We start from the raw sequence: 27,612 nt of genomic DNA on the forward strand, positions 1-27,612 counted from the left end.
ACGTCGTGTCGGAGGGCGTCTCTAGATCGATATCGTGCGGATTTCGGTGGATTCACTGGGATCCTCATGGTACCGGTTCTGGGGTGTCACACACGGGAACTTCTGAAGATCTTTCGTGACATCGTCGTCTCAAAGGTGGACCGTGTGTGCAATGGCATTGCTCATGTCTTGGCGCAAGTAGGAAAATTAGGTGTTAGTGCTATTTTATGTGACTCCGTTCCCAACTGCGTTCGGGACCTGGTTTTTCTAGATTGTAAGAACACTCTGTAATCATTGGGCAGCAGGTTTCTTTCGCACTCTTTTCCTTACCAGGGTACCTAAGGGGAGTGGAAGGTTTTTAATGAGGCGACCTGCTGCATCTTATAATATATGTGTTCTTATGTCAAAAAAAAAAAAAAAAATCCATCAACCACTAACTCCAGCCTCCAGGCCACACCGGCACTACTCACGGCTAGCCATGTTGCATGCTGCCAAGAAACTTGACCTTAGCTAACACTAGGACCCTTTCTCAAGGAACTAACTAACTCACTCAGCCATTACGGCTAAAGCATATGCAAACTCTGCCGTGCATGCTGAGCAAATGACCAATAGAAGGTACCATAAACTAGCCATATATGTTGCATCAAATGAATGAAAAGGATGGCTACGAGGGCTGAGCAAAAAGGCAGTCTCTCTAATCATCATGGAGTATCTCTTAGCAAAGCAAGAGTGTTTTCCTTGTTCTATGTGCGTGCAGGTTGTTTTTTTCTTGATAAAGGGAATATATTAATATAAAAAAGATACCAATTACACCCAGTATCTGCAACAACGCACCACCCTAATGACACTACGGATGCACACAGCCAAAAAAAAGAAAAAGAAAATTAGGAAATAAAAGTCCCGCTACAGCATCATCTTATGCGTGCAGGTTGTTGTGTGTTAGAGAAAAGACAAAAGTGAGTTTGAGAGAGTTTAGAGGTAAAAGAAGGAGCTACGAGATGCAGCTCCAACCTGCTGCTATGGACGGCAGGGTCGGCAGGAGCTGCGGTTCTGCTCCACGCGGGCCGCGGCTATCAGAGAAAGTGTGCAGGTATGTACTGGCGGTTCTGCTACCTGCCTTTACCCCTCTCTCTCTCTCTCTCTCTCTCTCTAAAATGTAGCACAATTTTAGTTTTCATTTCTGAGATAATCACAGCATTGGAAACAAAATCTAAAGAAAATCTGCAGCATATAAACCAAGGAGCAAATCTGAAAATCCTTTTTGCTCTAAGAATGTGAGACACCAAAAAAAAATACAGTACAGTATTTCTCTTCAGATAGTGCGCCCTTAATTTGCTGAAAAAATAAACTAGACATATTATTGCAAGCTTCCCTATTTGAATCATACTGATGAGCAAAATGGATCCCTTTCTTCTAACTAATTACAACTAAAACAGCAACGAGAGACGACCAAATATAGAAACAAATCTGAGCATCCTTTGAAAGGCTATCACGATGAAGCTCAAACCGAACTAACCACCAAATAGTGTACATAGTATTTTGAGAACCAAGCGCAGGCTTGGTGGCTACAGCTCAGGGGATTGAGCTAGCCCACCCGGGTTGGATCGCAGCTGAAGCGCGCTCGGACTCGGACTATCCACGTGAAGAATCATTGGAGAGGTCTCGTCTATCTAACATAACGTATAGCCAAGTGAGAAATCCTGTCAGCGTTTAGTGATAGGTGAAAACGAAGGAAAATAAAGCGACAAAATGCCAACCCTTCAGCACGATCATGGTAGTCCTGAGAGATTCACAGTAGGCTCATTTGGATGGTTGGCAAGCTGGTACTGCAGGCTTGTCTTGATTGCTTCATCAGCAGTACCCTTAAGCGTGACTTCCTTGAGTTCATATAGATTATGCAGGCCGGTGAGCTGATATGCCGCATTGGAGCAGTCAATCTTGAGCAGCTCAACATTATTCATTGATTTATATTCAAAGATTACATGTAACCTACTGGACCTGCATGTGATCTCGAGGATCTTCACCTTTATGAATATGCTTAACTCTAAACCCTCCATCCTGCTAAGAAAAAGGAGCTTACCATCCTCGAGCTGTTTGACTTGAAGGCGTAGAATACTTAGTTCCGGTAGTTTGCCAAGGTACTGCATTTCAATTTCCTGTAAATTGTCCATCTCCAGATCCAACTTCCTGAGCTTATTAAGATAGTTTCCTAGTGGTAACTTGTTTTGGATCCCATGGAGAGTAAGACTCTGTAGTTTCTCCCAAGGCAGGGAGATATTATCCAAGCAACTTTGACTGTCCTCATCGAACTGTACTAGCAAGGATTCCAAATGCACAAGACATGAGATTGCAAAGAAGAACTTCTTGCAGTTATGCTTGTTGATGCCAGATACGCCGAGCTTACGCAATTGGGTCAGCTTCTTGATATCTTCTGCAATGGCCCTCCCTCCTGAAGCAACAACATTAACAACACCGAGCGTGTGCAGTGCGGACAGTTTACCAATCCATCTTGGCACCTTAACACCAACTAGGCTAGGACCTCTACGCAACTGTAGCAACCTTCTAGATGAGGCCTGTGGCGTTGATGTAGAGATCTTGGTGCTGGCACGGATATACTGAATCTTCTGTAGTTTGGTGATGCTTTCTGGCAGTGTGACAATGGAGGTGTGTCTCACATCCAATGTCTGGAGCTGACTGAGATCACCTAGTGAACTTGGCAGATGGAAGATCTCACTACATCCTCGTAAAGAGAGAAACTTCAGGCCACGCAGTACCTTTACTATCTTCTCAAGATCATCATCCTTAACACCCAATGCATCCTCCAAATCCAGCACCAGAAGCATCATCATACTTGTAGAGATGAAGAATGAGTCCCAATTTCCGAACACTGTTAGTGACCTCAGCCACGAGAAGTCTATGCTCTCAAACCCAATTCTATCTCTTTCCCAACTGCTTAATATGACAAGGTGCTGCCCTATGTCTTCGGTGGTGAGAATATCATTGGGCCCGAGTACAAATGCATGGTTATCCTCCTTTCTCCGTGATACAATGTACTCGTAGAAAAATCCATTGACCAGGCACGAAGCCAATCTTGTGTCATTGCATGCAGTGGCGACTAACCCTGGTTTCTGATGGATTATGCTCATACTAAGAAGGTCGGAGAAGAACTTCTCCCCTTTCCGCACCGCTGATTCTTCGCTGCTCTCTCTAGTGTAACCTTCTGCAATCCACCTCCATACTAGTCGCCTCCCCCGAATGTGGTAATCTCGAGGAAAAATTGATAGGTAGAAAATACATGCCTTGAGTGAAATGGAACAACTATTGAAGTATGAATGCATCCAATCAAATAGGCTACCCTGGCTTTCAAAATCCGTATTGGTCTCCAGGTGGTACATAAATTTATGATTCAATGAGTTTACAGTATCCATCAGTGTTACCGTCTCTGTGGCCAATAGGTCTGCTATACAAACTATCACTTCAGGAATACCTCCACACTTCAAAATAACTTCTTCTAGATCCTCATTTTGGTAATCATTTAAAGGTGTCCATGGATTCTTTCTGTGTACCTGTATTTCAAATAATTTAAGGTTAATGCCAATTACATACTGATGTTTTGGATGCAGACTTTATTGTGAGTGATCAAACACATATATATGGTAAACCTATAGGTTATTAGGTTTGCAAAAGTAAATAAAATTATCCGTCCATAGGTTTCTAACTTATGTTATAATTGTCCTTACTGCATCTATTGTAATGACAAATTTTGTGAAGGTCTTAAAAATAGTTCATATTTTACTAATTTCTCAAGATAATTTTCTACCTATTGTCAATATTCATAGATATACAACGTAGCACAACATACACACTAATTTTTTTATGAGTATTTGCACATAGAAGGAGAGATTTTTCCTCAATAGGATATTTATAGCTGCTTATTTAGTGAACAAAATAACAGTCATATTTTTTATTTTATTATAAATGGAAAGGACATGCTATATCATAGTTGAGTATTAATAATTGTATAGAAAACAATCTGACGTATATTTCAAATGAGTAGTTTCCAGGTTTCAGGCTAGCAAATATACTCATCATAATAACTGTTGATTGTGTGCTTCCATGACAGATTGCCATAATTAAAAAAATTCAACCTACAAAATAACTTTTTAAGTATATACTAGCAGAAGGGCTCGTGTGTTGCACCGGGATACAATATAACTCAAACGCTCTAGCTAACCACTTCTTCTCTGTACCACCACAAACGAAAGTGGCCATATATTTTCATGCTCCAAGCTCGTACACGGGTTAGTGCAGCGGCGCCGAGGAAGCGAACTGGCGGCGGACCCAACGGGGCTGCAGCAAGGTTTTCCGAGTGGCCATGGTCACGGGGTGCACCGGGGTCTCGGGCGAAGCCGGGCCGTGCCTCAAATAGAGATGGATGCAGGTGTTGCCTTCATTCATAGCCTCACCGACCACCGTGGAGTGTAATCCTTCTTCCCGCTTTGACGCCCTCTGTTGTTTAGAAATAAGATGTAAAGTTCGAAGTATAATCCAGGGTATATACATGGTCTAGTCGAAGCGGCGAAGCCCCATCTCTCCAACTAACACCCACACGTAGGCCCATTTATTTCCAGCTTCTACAAGGGCTTCTTGGAGAAACTACCCTCCCTCCACTTCTCCCAGAAGGTCATCTTCCAAATTCATTTAGACTTTTCCTATTGCAGTATTTTTAATCAATCATCCAGATCAATGCGGATAGTAGATGAGGTTAGACCGCTGTCATTCATCCATGCCTTTTTCCTCTCTGTACTCTTGGCGTCTCCAGTGGTTTTATCAAAAATCAATCTCAATGCTAACTAAGACTGTTGAACATCCGCAATCAGGGCCTTAAGCTGGAGTGACGTTTTTCCTTTTTTTCGTTATGCAACTGCTGAATCCACCATGAGAATAGAGAGCCGAATCCACCATGACCTGCACGGACCTGAAGTGAGCCCGACGGGGATCAACCAGGTTGTGTGCCTGCACACGAAGAGCAGACCCCCGAGGCTGACATAGCTGTGCCTGCACCCGGACCGAACCATCACGGTGTAAGGCCTCCAGTGGTACTCGTTGCTCCTTCCGTTCTGCGCATCGCATCCAACCCCTTCTTGGCATCGCCCAGCCAGCCGTTCTTGGCGTGCATGGAGACCAAGGAGTGCCAGACCGAGAGGGACGAGTCCAGCGAGAGCCGTGCCGAGGTGGCGAGAGTGGCGTGCACCCATAACCACATGCCCAGTTCGAGTGCCGTGCCACCGGCGCACGAACTCAGCGCGGCCGCGACGAGGAACTCGTCCGGGTCAACCCCCGCAACTACCATGTCGCGGTAGATTCATCTGATGGGCACGATCCCAACATGCATAAGGTCCCGACACCTGCTTGTTTTCTATTCTGAGCCGCTGATCGAGATTGAACGGCAAAGGAGGATCAAGGCGTCGGCGGCAGTGGGTCATGTCGTCGTCGGGGAAGACTGGTGTGCAGCAGTTCAGACGTGGTCGACGGTTACGATCCAATGGCCTTTGGAACTCGGGGAAGATACACTCGGGTAAGGATTGACACAGAGCGATCAAAGTAATGCTTGTAAGGTCCCGGCGCGGCCCTAGACAACGGTTGCTCGATTAGGGGCGCCGCAGCTCCGGCCTAATCCAGACGGCATTGCAGGCTTCGTTCCTCCGAGCAGGGATGGGTAGAGAAGGACCGAGGAGCTCTGTTGACGATGGAATTCTCGATATTCTGTGGCAAACGATCTCCGACGATAAATTATGCTCGAATTGATAGGAGTTGTTCTAGGTTTCCTCTGGTAATCGGGAGCAGAGGGGACAGTCCATATATAAAGGAAATCGAGTAGGAACAGTTTTGGTTCGATTCGAGTTCGGGCCAAACTGATCAGAGGAACCCGGAGAAACGTATACATGATGAACTCTCTTTCTCGCGCTGCAACAAAACTTACCATAGCGTCTTTGCGCGACGGACGACGGACCAAAAAAGGAGCGGACGACGGAAATTGCAACGGACCAAACCATGGAAACACTTCGTACTTTATTATTAGGTGGTAAAGAATTGATAGGAGTTGTTCTAGGTTTCCTCTGGTAATCGGGAGTAGAAGTCCATATATAAAGGAAATCGAGTAGGAACAGTTTTGGTTCGATTCGAGTTCGGGTCAAACTGATCAGAGGAACCCGGAGAAACGTATACATGATGAACTCTCTTTCTCGCGCTGCAACAAAACTTACCATAGCGTCTTTGCGCGACGGACGACGGACCAAAAAAGGAGCGGACGATGGAAATTGCAACGGACCAAACCATGGAAACACTTCGTACTTTATTATTAGGTAAAGACTAGGACATTTGCCTGTGCTTCGCTACGGGTGGATATTTTGTAGGTCATGAAAATATTCAATGTCAAAGTCAACAACCATATTATTTTGCCGCACTGCAACTCGCGGAGTTAGGACTCGGCCGTGGGAGGGCGTGCGTACTTACCGTTTCATTCATTTTGGGTGGCGTGGTATATAATTTCGATAAAAAAAACATGGTCAATAAAAAATGGACGAACAAGAAGCCTTTGCTCGTGCGTTGCAACGAGATAAACGTCCAAAGTAAGTTCTTGTAGGTAAAGCTGCAATCTGCGTGATGGCCTTACCCGAGACCTTGGTGAGTCGCCGCCCTTGCAGGGTTCTCCTATGTGTCCGAACAATGAGACCTAGCGCGGGAGCTACACGGAGTCAATCCCATATGGCCAGCGTCATGTAAATAAAATGACGAATACTCCAACTACATGCAAAGAAATGGTGCACACTGTAGCCGGCGTCATGTAAATCATTGCATTGCAGATTTTGTATCTAATTTAGTTCATAGCTAGTGTCCTTACTTGTAATTCAGAAAGGCTACTTAGCCATGTGAGGAAACTGCTAAGATACTTCTGGCCAGATACCACACCTATTTGGTGGACCAAACCATTAGTAGGATATGAGTTGAGCTCAGTCACTAAACCTTTTTACTCAATCGACTCTGTAACTTATAAAGTAGAAAAAGAGCAAAGAAGGCTCGTTTACCTGACCACAGGTTTTGTTGAGTCGGGTGTTTATATCAAGGACATATATCATAGTAGGCTAAATCTTAGACATCAAACTCTTAAACAGCTAGGGAACTGTTACTCATCCCCGCAAAAAAAAAAAAAAAAAGGAACTGTTACTCACCGATGTTGAAATATTGGGCCCATTTTTAGTGGCCCAAATTAGATTTCAGTTTTTCCTATAAATCTCAAAGCCCACATAGTGGCAGCCTTGTGAGTTTGAGCCCAAGTTGGTGGCAGCTCACTAGGGAGTGGCAAGAGGTGGGAAGTTTAGTCCCACATGGAAAGTTGGGAGGAAGTTAGACCACCTTATAAGGTGGGTTGTTCCACCACTAGTAAGTGAGTGAGAATAGGAGTGCTACACGCGCGCTCCTCCTCCTCCTCGCTCGCTCGACTCGACACGTCACGACGCGCCGCGCTCGTGGTGAGTGGATTGAGCCTCGAGCCGAGACTTTCCTTACTTTTTGCAGCTCAGGAAAACGAACAGAGTCCTAGACGGACGCGTCACAGTTAGTCGGTTCGGGTCGCTCCCGGATCGTGGGCTATCTGTAACCGACTCGAAACGTTCGTGCGACGTGGGCGTGGCCCACGTTGCCTAGGGTTTCCCGAGCCTATATAATCTCTTGCCCGGCTACCGCAGAAATAAAATCTAATACACGAGTTAGGGTTTTCCACCTCTCTCTGCTTGCGCCGCCATCGTAGCCTACTCCATCCCGCGCGCCGACGTGCATCGGCGAACGGGAGAGCAGGTCTCCGGAACCGCTCGTCCTTGCGATCCTGTACGGGAGAGGGCGAATTAGGTTTTTGGGAAGCGCTCGCGCGACCGCTCAAGCTCTTCATCACGGGTCGTCTTCCGTCCAAGTCGGGCGGTGCTGCCTACCGTCGTCTACAACGCCATCTACTTCGACCCGTTGTCCCCGTCGTCAACAACGTTGTCATCAACAACGTTATCGCCGCGACATCGTCCGCTACACCTCCACCGCCACCTCCACCGGATCGGTACGTGCGACATATCTCGATCCGTTTAGCGATGGATGTTGTACTATTTTCTATGCTACCTGTTCATGTTGATCACTACATCTAGTATGTTCGAGTTTCACATGTTAGTAGTTACTCGTCGTCATGCTTAATATTCTGGAATTAATCATGGAAATTGTGCCTAATTATCCAACAATCCAAAAACCTAATTGTCGGCAATTTCCGAGTTAACAATGGCTGGTTTTGTCGATGCACCGAGGCCGGATAAGTTTACCGGTGTGCACTTTAAGAGATGGCAGTATAAGGCCATGCTCGGCTCACTCATCCGAAAGTGTTCGAAGTTACCGATGGTTTACCCGAAGGAACTATATCCGACCAAGATCGAACAAGTTCAAGGAAAACAATAATCTCTTCGTCGGATGCGTTCTAAGTATTCTTGCCGATCGTCCGTGTGATGTGTACATGCACATAACGGATGGTAAAGAGCTCCGGGATGCACCGAATGCTAAGTTCGGTGCAACCGATGCGAGCGATGAACTCGTACATCATGGAGAGCTTCCATGACATCGGGATGGTCAACAACCGTTCAGTAGTCGAACAAGCTCATGAGATACAGGTGCATTGCGAAAGAGCTTGAACTCCTTAAGTGTGTCTTACCTGACAAATTTGTGGCTGGATGCATCATCGCTAAGTTGCCCCCTTCATGGAGGAACTTTGCCACAACTCTCAAACACAAGAGACAGGAGATATCGGTTGAAAATCCGATAGCGTCTCTTGATGTTGAGGAGAAAGCTCGGGCTAAGGATAATACCGAGAAAGGAGAGGGTCGGTCTAGCGCCAACATGGTGCGTAAGAAACCCTACAGAGCAAGAACAAAGGGAATAACAAGCCCTCCTTCAATAAGCCTATGAAGACTACAACCTTCAAGAAGAAGAAGATGATAAACAAAGCGGATCCGAGCTGCTTTACTCGTGGAGAGGCTGGCCACTTTTCTAAGGACCGTCCCGCAGAGGGCGGACCGCAAGAAAAAGGGGAGGCAAGTCAACACGGTGACCGCTAGCAATGCTGATGGGTACGGTAATCTCTTTACTCGTTCTTTCGGTATTTCAATCTCCATGTTGGTGGATTGATACAGGTGCTAATGTTCATGTGTGTGTCGACATATCCATGTTCACTTCTTACCGAGTCGCCGGGATTCTTCCGTCTTGATGGGGAATGGGTCACATGCTTACGTTCGTGGTGTTGGCACGGTAGATCCGAAGTTCACTTCGGGAAGATCGTGCGGTCGAGGAACGTGCAGCATGTCCCTACTATGAACAAGAATCTCGTTAGCGGCTCCCTTCTATGCGGAGATGGGTTTAAGGTTGTTTTAGAGTCGAATAAAGTAGTTGTTTCCAAGTTTGGACAATTTATTGGTAAAGGCTATGAGTGCGGAGGCTTGTTCCGCTTTTCGCTTTCGATTTCGATAATAAGTCCGTGAACCATATTTGTGGCAATATTAGTGATGATACCAGTGTTTGGCATTCTCGTTTATGTCACATTAATTTTGGTTTAATGTCTCGGCTATCCGAGTTTAAGTTTAATTCCGAATTTCACCATTGCCAAAGGTTCTAAGTGCCATAGTTGTGTGCAATCAAAGCAACCTCGGAAGCCTCACAAGGCGGCCGAGGAGAGAAACTTGGCACCTCTAGAACTCATACATTCTGATCTATGCGAGATGAATGGTGTGTTGACAAAAGGTGGAAAGAGATATTTCATGACATTGATTGATGATGCGACTAGATTCTGCTATGTTTATTTGTTGCGTACTAAAGATGAAGCTTTAGACTACTTTAAAATTTATAAAGCCGAAGTTGAAAATCAACTAGAGAGAAAGATCAAGCGTCTTAGGTCGGATCGTGGTGGCGAATATTTTCCTAAAGTCTTTGATGAATTCTGTGAGGAACATGGCATTATTCATGAGAGGACGCATCCCTATTCACCCCAATCAAACGGGGTTGCCGAGAGGAAAAACCGCACGCCGACCGACTTGGTGAATTCCATGTTAGCCACTGCTGGTTTATCAAAGGCATGGTGGGGGAGGCTTTGTCGACTACATGTCATGTCTCGAATAGAGTTCCTAACAAGAATAAAGATAAAACCCCTTACGAGGAGTGGACTGGGAGAAAACCATCACTTTCGTATTTGCGCACATGGGGATGTTTGGCGAAAGTCAATATTCCAATTACTAAGAAGCGCAAACTCGGACCAAAGACAGTGGATTGTATCTTTCTAGGTTATGCTCCGCGAGTGTAGGCTATAGATTTTTAGTAGTTCAATCGAAGTACTCGATATGCATGTTGATACTATTATGGAATCTCGTGATGCAACATTCTTTGAGAATATGTTTCCTATGAAAGATATGCATAGCATTGCTAGAATTTCTACTCGAGATAGTCCCTCGAATCTAGTACATCTAATGAGTATTTTGAACAATCACATGAGATTGTTATTGAGAAGGATGACAATGAAGCTCCTAAACGGAGCAAGAGACGGAGGATTGAAAAATCCTTTGGTGATGATTTCATTGTGTACCTTGTGGATGATACTCCCACGTCCATTGCAAAGGCATATGCATCTCCAGATGCGGATGACTGGAAAGAAGCTCGTCCATAATGAGATGGACTCGATTCTTTCTAATGGAACTTGGGAGTTGTCGAACGACCCCACGGATGCAAGCCTCGTAGGCCGCAAATGGGTGTTCAAGAAGAAGCTAAGACTCGATGGTACTATTGAAAAGTACAAGGCGCGGCTTGTAGCGAAAGGCTACACACGAGAGAAGGCGAAGATTACTTCGACACCTATTCACCTGTCGCTAGACTTACCACCATTCGAGTACTACTATCCATGGCTGCCTCCTATGGTCTTATCGTTCATCAAATGGACGTAAAGACAGACTTTCCTTAATGGAGAGTTGGAAGAGGAAATCTATATGGATCAGCTTCGATGGGTTTGTAGTAAAAGGTGCGGAGAGAAAGGTGTGCAAGTTGCTTGAAATCTTTATATGGCACCGAAACAAGCACCTAAGCAATGGCATGAGAAGTTTGACGGAACTTTGACTTCGTAGGCTTTGTTGTCAATGAGGCCGATAAGTGCGTTTACTATCGCCATGGTGGGGGCGAAGGTGTTATACTATGTTTGTATGTGGATGATATTCGATCTTTGGTACAAACATGAAAGTAATACACGAGGTCAAGTCTTTCTTGTCAAAGAGCTTTGATATGAAAGATGCGGGAGAAGCCGATGTGATTCCGAACATCAAGCCGATTAAGAACGAGAGTGGGATTACTTTAACGCAATCCCATTATGTTGAGAAGATCTTGAGCCGGTTCGGCTATATTGATAGCAAGCCTTCTTCAACACCTTATGATCCCGAGCGTGACACTACGCAAGAACCGGAGGATTGCCATAGATCAATTGAGATATTCTCGGATCGTTGGCTCACTCATGTACTTAGCGAGCGCGACTAGACCCGACATCTCTTTTGCTTGTTAGCAAGTTGAGTAGGTTCATGTCAAACCCGGTACCGATCATTGGCATGCACTTGATAGGGTCATGCGCTACCTATGTGGTACAATGAGTTATGGGATTCACTATTCGGGGCACCCAGTCGTGCTTGAAGGATATAGTGATTCGAATTGGATCTCGGATGTAGCCGATCCGTACGCCACAAGTGGGTATGTATTTACCTTTGGAGGTGGCGCGAGTATCATGGAGATCTTGCAAGCAAACCATATTGACGAGGTCAACTATGGAAGCAGAACTTATCGCTTTAGACACAACCACCGTTGAATCGGAATGGTTGCGTGAGCTCTTGATGGACTTGCTCGTGGTTGAAAAACTCGTTCCGGCAATCCTTTTGAATTGTGACAATCAAGCCGTAATTGTCAAAGTGAACAATTCTAAGGATAACGCGAAGTCATCAAGACACGTCAAGAGACGTTTGAAGTCCGTCAGAGAAATTGCGAAACTCCGGAGTAATAAGCTGTTACATATATTCAAACGGACAAAAACACATGCGATCCCTTTACAAAGGGACTATCACGTAATGTGATAGAAAGTGCATCGAGGGAGATGGGTTTGAGACCCGTTGATGTTACGCCATAGTGGTAACCCAACCTTTGTGATCGGAGATCCCGTGAATTAGGACTCGGGAAGAACAAACTAGTGGTTTAATTGAGGAGAGTATTATGTAACCCTCTCTATGTGAAGATGCACAACTCTCGATTCGTTGTAAGGCGGGTTGGCAACAAGCTTTAATGTGTTTATGTTGGCTATTTTAGCAAAGATGTCTGTCCTACAGAGCATTCTTGAAATAACACACCTATATGAGTCCGATTGTTAAACGTCGCAATCTATGAGATTTGGGTGATCTCTAGTAAACTCATGAAGAGACCACGAAGTATGACGCATATGCTTCACCCGCGGGGTAGGCTACCGGCGGCCATGTACTCGGTCATGACTTTGAGTGAAACCCCGTTCACGCAAAACTTGCAATTCAAGGCTTAGTCCATTGTTCAAGTGTGAATGGATGTAGCTTAAGGTTCTAGGCGGAAGTTCAACTTAACGAGTCTCCACTGAAACACCGGTATATAAACAAGCAGCGAGTATTGGTAAATCTCTAAATGGGGATTTGAGATCCGGTGGGGATTGTTGAAATATTGGGCCCATTTTTAGTGGCCCAAATTAGATTTCAGTTTTTCCTATAAATCTCAAAGCCCACATAGTGGCGACCTTGTGAGTTTGAGCCCAAGTTGGTGGCAGCTCACTAGGGAGTGGCAAGAGGTGGGAAGTTTAGTCCCACATGGAAAGTTGGGAGGAAGTTAGACCACCTTATAAGGTGGGTTGTTCCACCACTAGTAAGTGAGTGAGAATAGGAGTGCTACACGCGCGCTCCTCCTCCTCCTCGCTCGCTCGACTCGACACGACACGTCACGACGCGCCGCGCTCGTGGTGAGTGGATTGAGCCTCGAGCCGAGACTTTCCTTACTTTTTGCAGCTCAGGAAAACGAACAGAGTCCTAGACGGACGCGTCACAGTTAGTCGGTTCGGGTCGCTCCCGGATCGTGGGCTATCCGTAACCGACTCGAAACGTTCGTGCGACGTGGGCGTGGCCCACGTTGCCTAGGGTTTCCCGAGCCTATATAATCTCTTGCCCGGCTACCGCGAAATAAAATCTAATACACGAGTTAGGGTTTTCCACCTCTCTCGCTTGCGCCGCCATCGTAGCCTACTCCATCCCGCGCGCCGACGTGCATCGGCGAACGGGAGAGCAGGTCTCCGGAACCGCTCGTCCTTGCGATCCTGTACGGGAGAGGGCGAATTAGGTTTTTGGGAAGCGCTCTGCGCGACTGCTCAAGCTCTTCATCACGGGTCGTCTTCCGTCCAAGTCGGGCGGTGCTGCCTACCGTCGTCTACAACGCCATCTACTTCGACCCGTTGTCCCCGTCGTCAACAACGTTGTCATCAACAACGTTACTGCTGCGACATCGTCTGCTACACCTCCACCGCCACCTCCACCAGATCGGTACGTGCGACATATCTCGATCTGTTTAGCGATGGATGTTGTACTATTTTCTATGCTACTGTTCATGTTGATCACTACATCTAGTATGTTCGAGTTTCACATGTTAGTAGTTACTGTCGTCATGCTTAATATTCTGGAATTAATCATGGAAATTGTGCCTAATTATCCAACAATGAGACAATGGTGATTGGAAAAAATATATGTCGTCCATGTTCTCGTTATTGTTCAAGCGATCAGACCTGGTTTCACTGCTTATTACCGAGGGTATCCTTGAATCGATCTGGATGCAACGGCTCTGAACTGCGGCTCCCTCGCGGGCCAGATGCGAGGCAATCGCTTAAGACAGCATACCCAGAACAGTCGCCCATTGTAGTCGAACCGCATGGCACTGAGCGTAGACCACCATCTAGCCATGGGAAACAGAGCCGCCCATGCCCATCGACCAGACGCCGTGCTACAGCGTCTCTAAGCTCGCTCCGCCAGATAAATCTTCTGTACACTAGTGGAAAATGGTGCTTTTGCACCGGTTGGTAAGAGCCATATGCACCGGATGCCCAACCGGTGCAAAGCATCCGGTGCAAAAGGCCCCTCTTTTGCACCGGTTCAGTTGCGAACCGGTGCTAAAGGGACACCACGTGGCGGCTGTCGGGCGCCCGAGCGAGAGGACCTTCAGCACCGGTTACGAACCGGTGCTAAAGGGTTTGCCGCGGCAGGAAAATGTCCCAAAACACTGCCGCGGTAGAACCCCTCTACCGAAAAATTGTTTTCGAATTATTTTTCACTCCCTCTTTTTTCCTTTTTTTCAGAATTTCTATTATTTTAGTTATTTCACAAGTTTAGTCTCTAACTACCCTTATCTCTAGTCTAATTACTTACTCGTGCTTAGACTTCCCGCTCGATCACCCATCCTCCCACTACTCTAGCACTAGCACGCTTAACTTTCAAGTTCCTTTCCATCCCGTATCGAAGTGCTTCGCGCGCATGTATGTGATAGTAGTATCATATCAATCCTATTAACATATCGGTCGATGTCATATTTCTTTATTGTTCGAATTTCAAATAATTCTTTTAATAAACAAAAGTAATGATATAATAATAATCTTGAATAAATAAATAAACATTAACTTTATAATTTGTATTATTTTTAATTATTTTCAATTTTTTAAATTCTTTTGCCAAACCTAAAACCTGAAAATTTGAAAAACTTATAATTTGCAGAGTGTAATCTTTATGCAGGATGCAATTATTAATTTTAATTTTGAAAACTAAAAAAATATATAAAATCCAAAATTTCTAGAAAAAACTAAAATCTTCCTGCTTTCATATTTTAATTTGGAATTTTGAGAATCTAAAAATTGGCTAACCGGGTAAACCCCGGTGAATTCGAATGTAACTTTTTCCCACGATGATTTTGATATATTATACGTTTTTTTCGACGTCGTATACAACTAAAAATGCGGTTTTACCATTCTTCAAACTTTTTTTGAAAAAAAAAATTGAAATTGAAATTTGTTACTTTTCCCTAATAGTAAGTTGTGTAACGTACAGGAATCTCAAAAGATTTTATTTTTAAAATTTTCTATCATTTTCTTTTCTATTTTACAGTCCACGGGGGGGGGGGGGGGTTGGGGTGGAGGTGCGTGGGGAGCAGAAAAAGGATTCGCGGCTGACGCCAACCCTTTAGCACCGGTTTGTGTTACGAACCGGTGCTAAAGGTCCCGCACGAACCGGTGCTAATGCCCCCTGGATGTCCAGACCGCACGAACCAGTGCTAATGACCCCTTTAGCATCGGTTCGTGCCAAATCCGGTGCAAAAGCTCTTTGGAGGACAGGATAAAAGCCCTTGTTTCTACTAGTGGTAGTAGTCTCCGATCTCAATCACCCTGCTTCCTCTCCACTACCAACCGCCATCGATGAGCTCAGAAGGTATTAGAGATAGAGTTAGACTCGGTTCATATTATGAACCGTACTCAATACAAACACCCTGTAAACCTTCTATATATAATGAGATACTTGTGGCTCGGTGATTCAACCGAGTAGACCTATTCAATCTACCTGTTCTACGTTTTACATGGTATCAGGCCGGCTTCTTCGCCGCCTCCACTGATCTCTGATCGAAGCCGAAGATCGATTTGTCCCCGTCGCCCGCTCCTTCATCGCTGCCATGGCGTCCTCCTCCGCTCTTCCTCAGTACCATCTGGGCGCCCCACCCTCCGACAAACTCACCCGCAACAACTATCCAGGATGGCATGCACAAGTTCTTCCGCCAATCCGTGGCGCTCGCCTCGTCGGTCTGCTCAACGGAACCGATGCCGAGCCGCCCGAAACAATTGAGTCAAAACCAGCTGACACGGCCGCCGACAAGCCGGCGGAAAAAGTCCCCAACCCGCCTATGACGACTGGATCGCCCGCGACCAGATTGTCCTCGGGTACCTCCTCCAATCCCTCTCCTCTGAAGTTCTTCCATATGTTCAGAGGATCGAGCACGCCGCCGGAGTCTGGCAGGCCATCGAGGAGATGTTCGCCTCTCAAAGCGAGTCCAAGATCACGAATCTGAGGATCGCCCTGGCGAATACGAAGAAGAACAATGATTCTACTGCGACGTTCCTCACCAAGATGTAGGTGATCGTTGATGAGCTTGCTTCTGCAGGCTGTCCGGTGCCCACACGCGAGCATGTCTCTTTCATCCTCGCCGGCGTTGGATCTAGTTACAATTCCCTGGTTGCCGCTCTCGGCGTTTTCACGACTCCGATCTCCCTGCCACAGCTCTATGCCCAGCTCCAAGCCTACGATGAGCGTCAAGCCATGCTCACCGGTCCAACGGAGATGACCTTCGAGACCAGCGCCAACGTCGCATCTCGCCAACAGCGGCGATGACGGGCAACAACGGACTAGCCGCAACCGCGGTGACCGCGGTGATCGTCGTCCCGAGCGTCGTGATGACGAGACGCGCCTACAACAACTATCCCGATGATCGTTCCCGGCAGGCCGGGCGTGGCAATGGTCGTTCCCAAGGGGAGGCCGTGGCCGTGGCCGTGGTCGCCGTCGTACCACGCCATGGGTAGATGTGACATGCCAAATCCGTGGACGTGATGGTCACCCCGCCAAGGATTGCTAGTACCGCTGGATCGAAGCCGATGATGACTCGTTTGAAGGCAAAGGAGCTCATGCATATGGCATTAACACAAGCTGGTACTCCGACACCGGTGCAACTCATCACATCACAAGCGAGCTCAACACTTTAACCGTTCGAGACAACTATCAAGGCTCTGACAAGGTCAACCCTGCAAACGGGCAAGGTATGAAAATTTCCCATGTTGGTCATTCTATTGTTCATCATCCTGCTCGAAATTTCCATATTCGCAACATTCTTCATGTTCCCTCCGCCTCTAAAAATTTGCTCTCCGTACATCGTTTCACTCTCGATAATGGTGTCTATATAGAATTTCATCCGTTTTTCTTTTTGATCAAGGATCGAGTCACACAAGCGGTTCTTCGAGAGGCGGATGTGTTGGCGGATCGTATCCCTTCATCTCATCTTTGGTGTCTCCCCAAGATTCCAAGCATGCCTTCATCGTCGTCAAGCCCTCACAAGACAAGTGGCATAGTCGTCTAGGTCATCCATCTCTAGTTATTGTTAAACAAGTTGTTAGCAAAAATAATCTTCCTTGTAGTAGTTAGTCTTCCTTAGAGTCTATTTATGATTCTTGTCAGCAAGCTAAAAGTCATCAATTACCTTACCCTATTTCCACCTGTGTATCTTCAGCACCTTTACAATTAGTGTTTACTGATGTATGGGGTCCTGCACCTACTTCTGTTGGTCGCCATAACTATTATATAAGTTTTATTGATGATTATAGTAAATTCACCTGGATCTATTTACTCAAAAAGAAGTCTGATGCGTTTGATGCCTTTGTCAATTTTCATAAACTTGTTGAAAGGAAACTTGATCGAAAAATCATGACTGTGCAGTCCGACTGGGGGGAGAGTATGTTAAGCTCAATTCTCTCTTTCAGTATCTTAGATATAGTGTACGAATATACTCAAACCAATAAAGTATGTTATATACTTCCGTATGGTATATATGAGACGTGGGTGTAGTTACACCCAGGAGTAGGAAGTATATATATATATATATATATATATATATATATATATATATATATATATATATATATATATATATATATATATATATATATATATATATATGGGAAATAGCCACCTACCATGGGGCATAGCTACGCGTAGCCATCCGACCATTGGATCTGCCCAATAGAAAGTTTCCACCCTTCATCCAACTTGACGTCGTTAGCAGAACATTTTTCCTCTCCACCTGAACCCACGCTCCCTCTAATAAAATACTCCCTCCGATCCGGAAAAAGTGTCCAACCGGTAGTACGAGTACATTTTATGATTAAGCCCTTCAAAAATCTAAAAAAAACAATCTCTCACGATCTAATTAAGCATCAGCTTCCTCTGTATTCATGGCCACTCGTCTCCGCATCTGGCAAGATCAATCTGCTCCAGCTACTCTCCGCACTCGCTCTCCTGGACGGTCTGGCCGGATCAATTCCAGCTTATCTCCACTCTAGTTCGTCTCCATGCTCGCTCACCTTCGTATTCTGGCCAGATCGATCCACTCCAGACCGCCTCTGGCCGGCGGATCTGGCGTGTCTGGTCTCGCAGCAACCGCATCCAGCGTCACCGACGCTGGATCCGGTGATTCTTCGCCGGCTTGGACCGAAGGGTCAGTCTTTTTCCGAGTGGACCTCGCCGAGCCGACGGAATGATGAGGGGAGAAGAGAGAGAGAGCGAGCAGAACAAAGCGGATGGGGGTTGAGACGATAGGAGAAGCGGGAGTGCAGGTTGACGGAAAAACAAACGTGAGGTTCTTTTTGCAAAATGATCTGTCCGACATTTTTTTCGGACCGGAGGGAGTAAGAAAAAATGGCAACACGATCCCCACCACCACTCTCCTCTTTCCCTCCCCAACCACAACCTCCACCGTTGGCCCTGGCCCAGCATTGGGCGAGCGCCCCTTGCCGCCGGCCGCCGGCCGCCGTCAGCCCCCACCTGGAATTCCACCGTCATGGTCGGCCCCGCGATCTAGTCCGCCCCAATCTCCCGTCACCGACCGGTCACCGTGCAGGCCTTGTTTACTTCTCTTGTATTTTTCTTCCCAATGGGTATGGGGATGTGAGGGGATTTGGTGTTCACCCAATCCCCTCAAATACCCCTCCCAAAAATACACTAGTATGATGAAGAGTATTTGATTTAGGCAAAAAATGTGGGGATGGGAGGGGATGGGAGGGGATATCTCGGGATTATGGCGTTCAAAACCGGAGAAGTAAACGGACTAGTGGGATGTTCCGGGATACGAAATAATCCCCTCCCATCCCCATAAATACTCTAGAAGTAAATAAGGCCGCAGCGCGGCCCCATCCCCGTCTGCTTCCTCCCTGGCGGCACCGCGGCAGGTCGCATCGCAGCTTTGCCTCCTTCCCCCGCGGCCGGGTTCCACGACGTCAAGGCAGATCGGGCAACCTCCGCGCGAAAAAGGTGAGCAGGACAGAGTGTGCCTGGCGCTGATCCGTCCTCCCTTCACCTCCTGGGCTCGCGTGGGATCCCGAGCGGTGAGCGGAAGACGACAAGCTCGTTGCTAGCTCCCGGCGGCGGAGGAAGATGGGGCCAGCACGTGGAGGCCTTGGGCTCCGGGCGTCGGCGGAGGATGGTGCCGGCGCATGGAGGCCGTAGGCTCCGGGCGACAGAGGAGGATGTTTCCGGCGGGGAGGCCTTAGAATCTGCGCAGCAGTGGAGTATTGTGCTGGCACAGGTAGGCCTTGGGCTTCAGGGCGCGATGAGGGAGCCGGGCGTCGATGTTGAGTTTTGGCTGCTGCTTCATCAGCTGTAGCGCCGGCATTTTCTTGCTCGCAGCGATTCGAGCGGTGGCTATCTCGTTGGTGAAGTGGTCGCTGCTCTGGGGGCACGAGGTGGCCGATGCAGGGAGGATCTGCACTGCTAACTTTTTCCAATCTGCGTCTGTACATTTTTTTTTTTTCGTTTTGGATTTGCTCTTCAAATGTGCGTGCGTGGGTGCGTGCGTGGCTTCCCAGTTATACTGAATTAGAGCATCTCCAACAGGCGCGCTATATAGGCCGCGCGGCATAAAAACGTCCGATATAGCGCGCGCGGGACAGAATCAGGCGCTCCAGCAGGCGCGGTAAACGGCGCGGTGCTGTAAAATTTTTAGGGCGCGCGGCGTTTTGCACAATCCGGAGCGGCATATCCGGCGCGTCGGCTACGGCGCGCGGCATCGCTCGTCCAACCGCGAAAAATCCCCCGCGCCGAAACTTCCTCCCCCGCGTCGCCGCCCCGAGCCCAATCCGTCGTCTCCGCGCGCCGCCGGCGATCCCGACGATGGACGACCCCTCCGGCAACCCGCCGACCCCTCCCTACTCGTCACACCCTCCGCCGCCGCCGCCACTTCCGCCGCGCCGGCGCCAAACCCCTAGCGGCGGCGCCGACGCCGGGAACCCAACGAGCCGGCGCGCGCGGCGTCGTTCGTCCCGCCGCGCGGGGCACTACACGCAGGCGCTGCCGCGGCGCGGATGGCCGCGCAGGGCACCGGCAACGCGCGGCCCGCGCCGAGGAGGGGAAGGCGCCGTCAACGAAACGGCCTCACGTCGGCCCCGCCGCCGTCGCGCCACCGAAGAAAGCGAAGGCGCCCGTCCCCGCCGACGGCCTCCTCCTCCGGCGCCGAACCGGGCGCCTTCTCCTCCTCCTCCTCCGCCGGCCCGGCCCGACGCCTCCGTCCGACAACCGCGCGGGCGCACATATGGTGGATGGTGAAATGCCCGAGAGGTAAAAAACACTTCTTTTTTGTCGAATTGTGGTTTAGATGCATACCTAGCCGATGGTAATGAATTTCATTGCAATGTAGAGTGGATGATGCGGCATTCATGGAGACAATGAATGTTGGATCCTCGTTCTTGCATGACGATGAAGCCGCCTATGGGGAGGAGGAATATGAGGATGTAGATGAGGAAGGAGAAGGGTTGATTGAACCTCGCCCTCCCGGCCGGGCCGCCAACTACACCATAGCGGAGGACAAGTTGCTTTGCAAGACGTGGTTGACAATTGGAATGGATCCAACAACCGGTACCGATCAAACAAGAGAAACATATTGGATGAGGATGACGGAGTACTTCAATACAAACACAAGTGGGATCGAGCGAACCATGCGCTCACTTCGGTCCCGTTGGTCCGGTATCAACACCGATTGCCAAAAATGGGCGGGCGTGCAAGCCAACATCGATGTTCTCAATCCGAGTGGCACTAATGAGAATGATAGGGTAAGTGACTCTACTATGTTCACCATATGGCTCATATGAGAAGAATACGGTTGTACTTCATATGGCTCATCTATTTTCTTTTGCGCATATGTGTAGAACTCCATGGCTCAAGGATTGTTTAGGGATGTGGGAAAGAAGAACAAGAAAGGCAACAAGATTCTTGGCAAGCCATTCACCTTGCATCATTGCTATGAAGTGCTAGGGAATGAAGAGAAGTGGAAGACGCGCGGCAAGTTGGATGCGGCAACTATGGCGGCCAATGCTACCGGTGATGCAACAATCATCGATGATGATTCAAGTGATGAAGGGAAGAAGAGAAGCTCCACTCCTCACTCCATCAACAATGGGCGGAGGAATGTGCCCGTAGGAAGACCGCCAAGGAAATGAAGGGAAGGAAGGCCGGAGATGATGACATTGCCATGGCTATGGAGAGGATTGCAAATGCAAGGTTGCAAGCAAATGAAGATAGAAAGATGCAACGAAACTTGGAGAAAGAGGCTATGGATGCTATTGAAGCTAGGAGAGCCGCTTTGGAGGAGAGGATTGCCGCCAACGAGGAGAGGAAGTTGGCTTTGGAGGAGAAGAGGCAAGCCACCGAGGAGCATGCACGCCTAGCGGAGGAGGAGAGGAAGCTTTTCTTGATGGATACTTCCCATATGGATGAGAGGCAAAAGGAGTACGTCAACCTTCTTCGCGATGAAGTGTTGGCCAAAAGAGATTGTTGCTAGCCAACATGAACACTTCCACCACCGGCATGTTTGGAGGAGGCATGTTTGGAGGAGGCATGGGAGGCATGGGCGGCATGGGAAGCATGCCCATGCCCACCATGGGAGGCATGGGCGGCATGGGAAGCATGCCCATGCCCTCCATGGGAGGCATGGCCGGCATGGGAAGCATGCCCATGCCCTCCATGGGAGGTATGGCCGGCATGGGAGGCTATGGAGGCATGGCCGGCATGGGAGGATCAAGCTATGGAGGAGTGTTTGGAGGGACCATGGGAGGCTCCGTGAGTGGTGTGTACGGGAGTATGGGAGCACCACCGGGAGGCTTCGTGTCTTCCATGAATGCTACTATTCCTCCTTCAACCCAAGATGACGAGGACGAAGAAGAAGGTGTTGACTTGGAAAATGCGGAAGTGTGATATGCATTTGTGATATGCATTGTTTCACTTTGTCCATTTGAACCATATGTCGTGTGTCATTGTTGAACTACGTCATTTTGTGTGTCCTTGTTGAACTATGTGATGTTGTTGCACTTTGTGTCATTTATTTCATGAATTGTGTCATTTCTTTCATGAATTGTGAATGCAAAATAGACTAGAAATCTGTTTTCCGCGCCGCGCGCGCTGTATTTTGCAGCGCCCGGCGGAGGACCATTTTTCCTGCGCGCGCACGCGCTGTATTTTGCCGCGCCCGGCGGAGGAAAAAACGGCACAGCGCGCCATATCTGTTTACCGCGCGCGGATTCTTGGTTTTAGCGCGCCGCGATATAGCGCGCCTGTTGGAGATGCTCTTAGGTATATTTGGTTACCGCGCGGTAACTGGGTTTCCTGACCCCCTGTGTAAAGCCCCATTACCGAGGAAAAATTGCAGGAATTATTTGAGAATTTTGAATTTTCAATTTAAACACTGATATGTAGAAAAATAGGGTGCTTCCTTTTTTACGTGCACATTGGAGATACTTGGTACAGTTGTAGTGATGTGAGCCTGCATGCTCTAGGTCCACGGTTTGATTCCTATGTTAAAACATTTTTGTTTGATTTTTGAGATGTTAAATTAAGTATAATGAACAAAATGATGGCACAGAGACAAGGGGTCGAATTTTAGACCTTACAAATAGAGGACACTGCACTCAAGATGTACCATTGCAATAGCATCGGTTTGTGTACAAGAAGAGTTGAAAGCCTTACTACGTCGATTTTTTATTTTATTTTTGTGATGGTAAATTAAAAATAATAAAAACAATGCCCAGAGACAAGGGGTCGAATTTCAGACCTTAGAAATAGAGGACATTGCACTGAGGAGGTACCACTACAATAGCATCGGTTAGTTTACAAAAAACGTTGAAAGCCTTAGTAATATAGTTTGGAAATCTTGTTTGAAAAATTCCGGTCAGTAAATGGTTTGGTTTTCTCGTAACCGCTGGAAAAAAGTACCAACCCCCCTGAAGAATTTTTTTCATTCGGAAAACCTATTTAAGGGGCGACAAAGGAAAATATGCATGAAGTGTTAAGTTTGCAAGAACATGCATGCAATAAGAGTAACTAGATAGTGTATATCTCTAAAAAAAATAAGTTTGATAATATAGCTTGCAAGAAAATATACCTCTTTTCTTAAGAGATCCATGGCCGCAGCATCTTCTAGTCCTTTGACATTGAAGACTTGCTTTTCGCTGTTATTGCAATATGCGGCGACACCGGCTTTAGTTGTAATGACAATGATAACACTTGCAGAATGTCTAGGTAAAAAAGTAGCCTGTATTAAGTCCCATTCTTCTCTAGACTGGAGATCATCAATGACAATGAGACATTGGTATTGGCTCAGAAGCTCACGACACGCTTCAATGGGATCACTTTCTGAATGATGCTGAATTAAGCTTCGTGAGAAATCCCATAAATTGAGTGGATGCGATACGTCCACCCATCTGTACTTGTTAAATTGATTGCTGTTAAGCATGCTGTCATAGTATACGGTTCTAACAAGAGCTGATTTCCCAATGCCAGCTATCCCCCAAACGGATATAACTTGGGAGTTGCTGAAACGTGCCCCAGCTTTATAGCTGCGAAGTGCATTCATTTCTCGCTCGCGTCCAACAAGGGGATGATTTGTCATCCAGTCATCAAGCTCTTCCTTATTGAGGTAGTATTGAGAACCCTGCATGTGGGAGAGGTATTAATTAATCTTGCATAAAGTCTAGATACAAACGCCAGCTATCCCCAAACAGAGCTGATTTCCCGATGTCAGCTATCCCCCGAACGATACAACTTACGAATTGCTGAAACATGTTTCATCTACATGACTCTGAATTTAAATCATTTGTGAGTTGCCAACCTTTCAATACCACGAAAAATCGTTTCGAAAATTGTATTTTGCCTGAAGAACCAAGGAAATTTTATTGCAAATCGTAAGAATAAACAGTATTTTCCATGATGAATTATAACATTGTTGCTAGTGGTTAATATGATTCTGCTTTCAATTATTTATAAAGAGCAAATTCCACTTTTTACCTTGTAGTTGTGCATTTGTGACCCATATTACCCATTTAGTAAAACTTTTATCAAAATATCCTATTTAGGAGATTTTAAACACGGTTTAGACCCAATTTATCATTTTACTTGTTATTGTTAGATAGAATATGTATGGTACGTCGATGTGAAGCGATAAAATATGTAAATATAGAAGGGCCTCATGGACGATTTATGCCCAAACTTGTTTCATATGTTCCCTTCATCACTAACGTTTTTATATTTTTTTGACCCTGATCGTCACCTTACACCTTTCGCAATGGATACAAACCAAAAAAAATAAGGGTAGAAAGCCTTTAAAATGGGCAATCTACACAAATTTTCACTCAGCGGGGTAATTAGTGTCACAAATGCAAAACTACAGGGGTAAAAAGTGGAATTTAATCTTATTTAAAAGATGTCTGACCCTCTAAATACATATAGAAGTGTAAAACGGTCACCACCTGGCAGATTTTTTTCCTTGACTAGACGTTGTTAGATAGGTGATGAGATCTCTCCAGCAATGAATTTATACGCGCTAGATAACACCATATTTAATTTGTTCCCTGTAAGATAGCACTCAGTTCTCATAGCCAGAAAGCTCACCTGTAATATACCTCCCCGCCCTTGTACTTCTTTGTCAAAGACAACATCCAAGTTCACCTTGTCGACAACATTGCCTATGTCTAACATTGCTGCAGTTATATCCTCATCTGTAGATTCATAATTCACTTTGGTGCTCCGCACGATGAACTCATTGGCAGGCTCTGGCGCCTTGTCCTGTGGTTGCAGTGTTATGTCAACACTGCACAAAGAACGTGGCGAAATAATGCCTTGATGCGGTTCTGTGCAGTACGGCAGGGGGCTCAATTTTTTTACTTCGAAGGCAATGTAAGAAGCCGTTTCATTGGTAAGCTGTAGTGAGCATGACATCTCTTTGTTACGCTCAAAAGGAAAATGTAGCTCCAATGGCTCGATCCCAAGCATATCATCCTCCGAGTAAGGGGTTATCTGTGAGAAAAAAGCAAAATAAATTACTATGAAGATATATATACTCCTCGCCTACCGTTTCATAAGGCTGCTCATAGTGGGAGTAACATAGGTAGTAACATCACACACCCCAAAGCATTTTGGTGACATGTCATGTCAATAAATGAAGAAAGAGAGTGAGGTGGTAACTAGCTATGTTACCATAACATCACACTTCTCAAGACAAGATGAGTCTACAATCTAATAAATATGGCATGCATGACACCACATATATGTAACTACCCACTATGAAGGTAGTAACATAGGGTAGTAACATACACCATGTTACTACTCTATGTTACTCCCCACTATGACTAGTCTAATGTGTACTTTGACTAACCCAAATAGATAAATGTTAGAGGAGTTGATAAAATATAATGAATTAATGCTGCTCCTTCCAATCAAGTGTTTTCAGAAGACGCGATATGGTACTTTGCATCTATTGGCTATCCGTAATGATAATAACGAAGGCAAACTGAATAAACTAGTATGCGGTTTTTTTCTTGGTAGCTTTCAATTACCTGAGGGGGCCGGAATATTCGGTTTCCAAGGAATATCGGAAATCTCGGTATTTTACCATCCGAGTTTATTTTACACGAATTTTGAATTTGAAAATTTAAATGAAAAACTGAATAAAAGAGCTGTTCTACCAAAGTTCTAACCCTTGTAGTTCCTAGCGCAGTAGTTAACGCTGCTAAATTTACCCTCACTGTTAGCGTATTTGAAATCCCTGTGCTTGCATTTTTTCAATAAATTAATTAGCCGCCAATAGAGATGAAAGTCGGAATAATCACCAGTATTTGATACCACGGCCTTCACCGCCTAGATGTGAGAGGCTTACCATCACGCCATGACTTACTTAGCGTTACATATAGAATATGGACGGGTAAATCTCGGCCGAGATTAAAAACCCAATGCAATGTCCATATTCCAAAAAGAGAAAATCTCCGATTTAGTCTATAAAGTTGTTCTAAATGTGCATTTTAATCACGAATTTGCAAATCATGAATTATGGGTCACGAAGTTGCCCCGCGCGAGGGTTTTGGTCACTCTGTCACGGTGGCCGTTAGTTTGGGCTGACGTGGTCAATTTTTTTTAATTGCCCCCTAAAATTTGTTTTTTCTAATTTTTAGTCTCCGGTTTTGTAACATTCCAAATTTCAAAATTCAAAAGCATCATGCTTTCTTTCCATTCACGCACCTTGGAAAAGTCAAATAAAATAAACAAAACCTAAAAACCTAAAAATTCATTTGGCAAAATATTGCCAAAATAACCTATATGCCAAAGTGCATACAAATATTATTTTGCTATTTTACCAATGAGTTTTAAATAGGCCCCTTATTATCCTAAAACACTATTTGGTTTTTACAAATTTTTAGAAAGTGGTTTGAATCCATTTGGAGGCTTAAAACTAAAGTTATAAAAGATAACAGAAAAAGAAAAGAAAAAGAAAACAAACAAAGAAAAGAGGAAAGGAATGGACCAACTGGGCCGACCCAGCAGACCGACGGCCCAGCTGAAAGAGCAAGATCTCTCCATAGCGTTTTGTGCGTTTGTTAACAACACTCGAATGTATTTCACCGTGTGCATAGTTGTTTTGAAAGATTTGCAGGTGCACGGTGTACTCGCTGAACATCTCAAGATCGGAAGACTCAAAGGGTAGTTGATAGGTTTTCTGGTTTTGTGTGTGTGTCGCGAGGCGACATGGTTGGAGAGGAAAAGAGAAAAATATTCTTTCAGCATGCCCGGTAGTACCGGTACTAAAAGCGGCAGTACCGCTATCGCCCTTGGTACCGGTCACAGTATTGCTGTTGTCATCGCACGAAGGGAAAACACTTGAAGTAGGCATGTCGGTACCTTGACCGGTAGTAATGCTCTAAGCGGTACTTCCGCCCAGGTACCGGCTCGGTACCGGTCATGCCAAACACGATGGAACTTCCCCTGGTATCACATCGGTACCGGGCAGGAGTCCGGGGCTCCCAGAGACCCTGTCGGTACCTTGACTGTACCAGCAGCGGTAGTACCGGTTGAGCCCCACGTGTCAGCACTTCAGGCTGATTCCATACCTAGAGAGGTAGACCCGCTAGCATGAGCGGTAGTACCGGTCATGCGGAAACTGGGGGGTAACAGTTGGATTTGAATGCCCCTATAAAAGGGAGCCTTCTTTGAGGAGTTGTGGAGGAGACCCCGATCTATAGTTCCACCGAGAAAGATTTCAAAAATCCCACCTAGTCCTTTGTGGATCTTGATGTTAGGGTTCCTATTGTGGGATCTGTTAGAGATGAGCTCCTATGGAGACTAGCTTGGAATTGTGCTAGCCCCATAGGATGTTGGGAGCCTCCTATGTTGTGGAGCTCCCCCCAACCTTGTGAAG

General features: G+C 46.3%; 1 protein-coding gene across 1 annotated transcript; it reads right to left on the reverse strand.

Moving 5' to 3' along the window:
• Positions 1-1,599: 1,599 nt before the first annotated feature.
• LOC124669891 (disease resistance protein RGA4-like) lies at positions 1,600-23,823 on the reverse strand. The gene is made up of 3 exons (XM_047206425.1): positions 23,311-23,823; positions 1,737-3,545; positions 1,600-1,649 (listed from the first exon to the last, which is right to left on the reverse strand). The coding sequence occupies exons 1-2, from the start codon at positions 23,815-23,817 to the stop codon at positions 1,749-1,751; spliced, it is 2,304 nt and encodes a 767-aa protein (XP_047062381.1). The 5' UTR covers positions 23,818-23,823; the 3' UTR covers positions 1,600-1,649; positions 1,737-1,748.
• Between the last annotated feature and the right edge of the window lie 3,789 nt (positions 23,824-27,612).

The sequence above is a fragment of the Lolium rigidum genome, chromosome 7 (genome assembly GCF_022539505.1).
Source record: "Lolium rigidum isolate FL_2022 chromosome 7, APGP_CSIRO_Lrig_0.1, whole genome shotgun sequence".
Lineage (NCBI taxonomy): Eukaryota > Viridiplantae > Streptophyta > Magnoliopsida > Poales > Poaceae > Lolium > Lolium rigidum.

Coding starts and splice junctions, on each gene's coding strand:
- LOC124669891 (XM_047206425.1), bottom strand. CDS start 23,817: ATGACAAATCATCCCCTTGTTGGACGCGAGCGAGAAATGAATGCACTT. Junction 3,546..23,310: donor TGGATCTCTTAAGAAAAGAG/GTATATTTTCTT, acceptor TTTGAAATACAG/GTACACAGAAAGAATCCATG.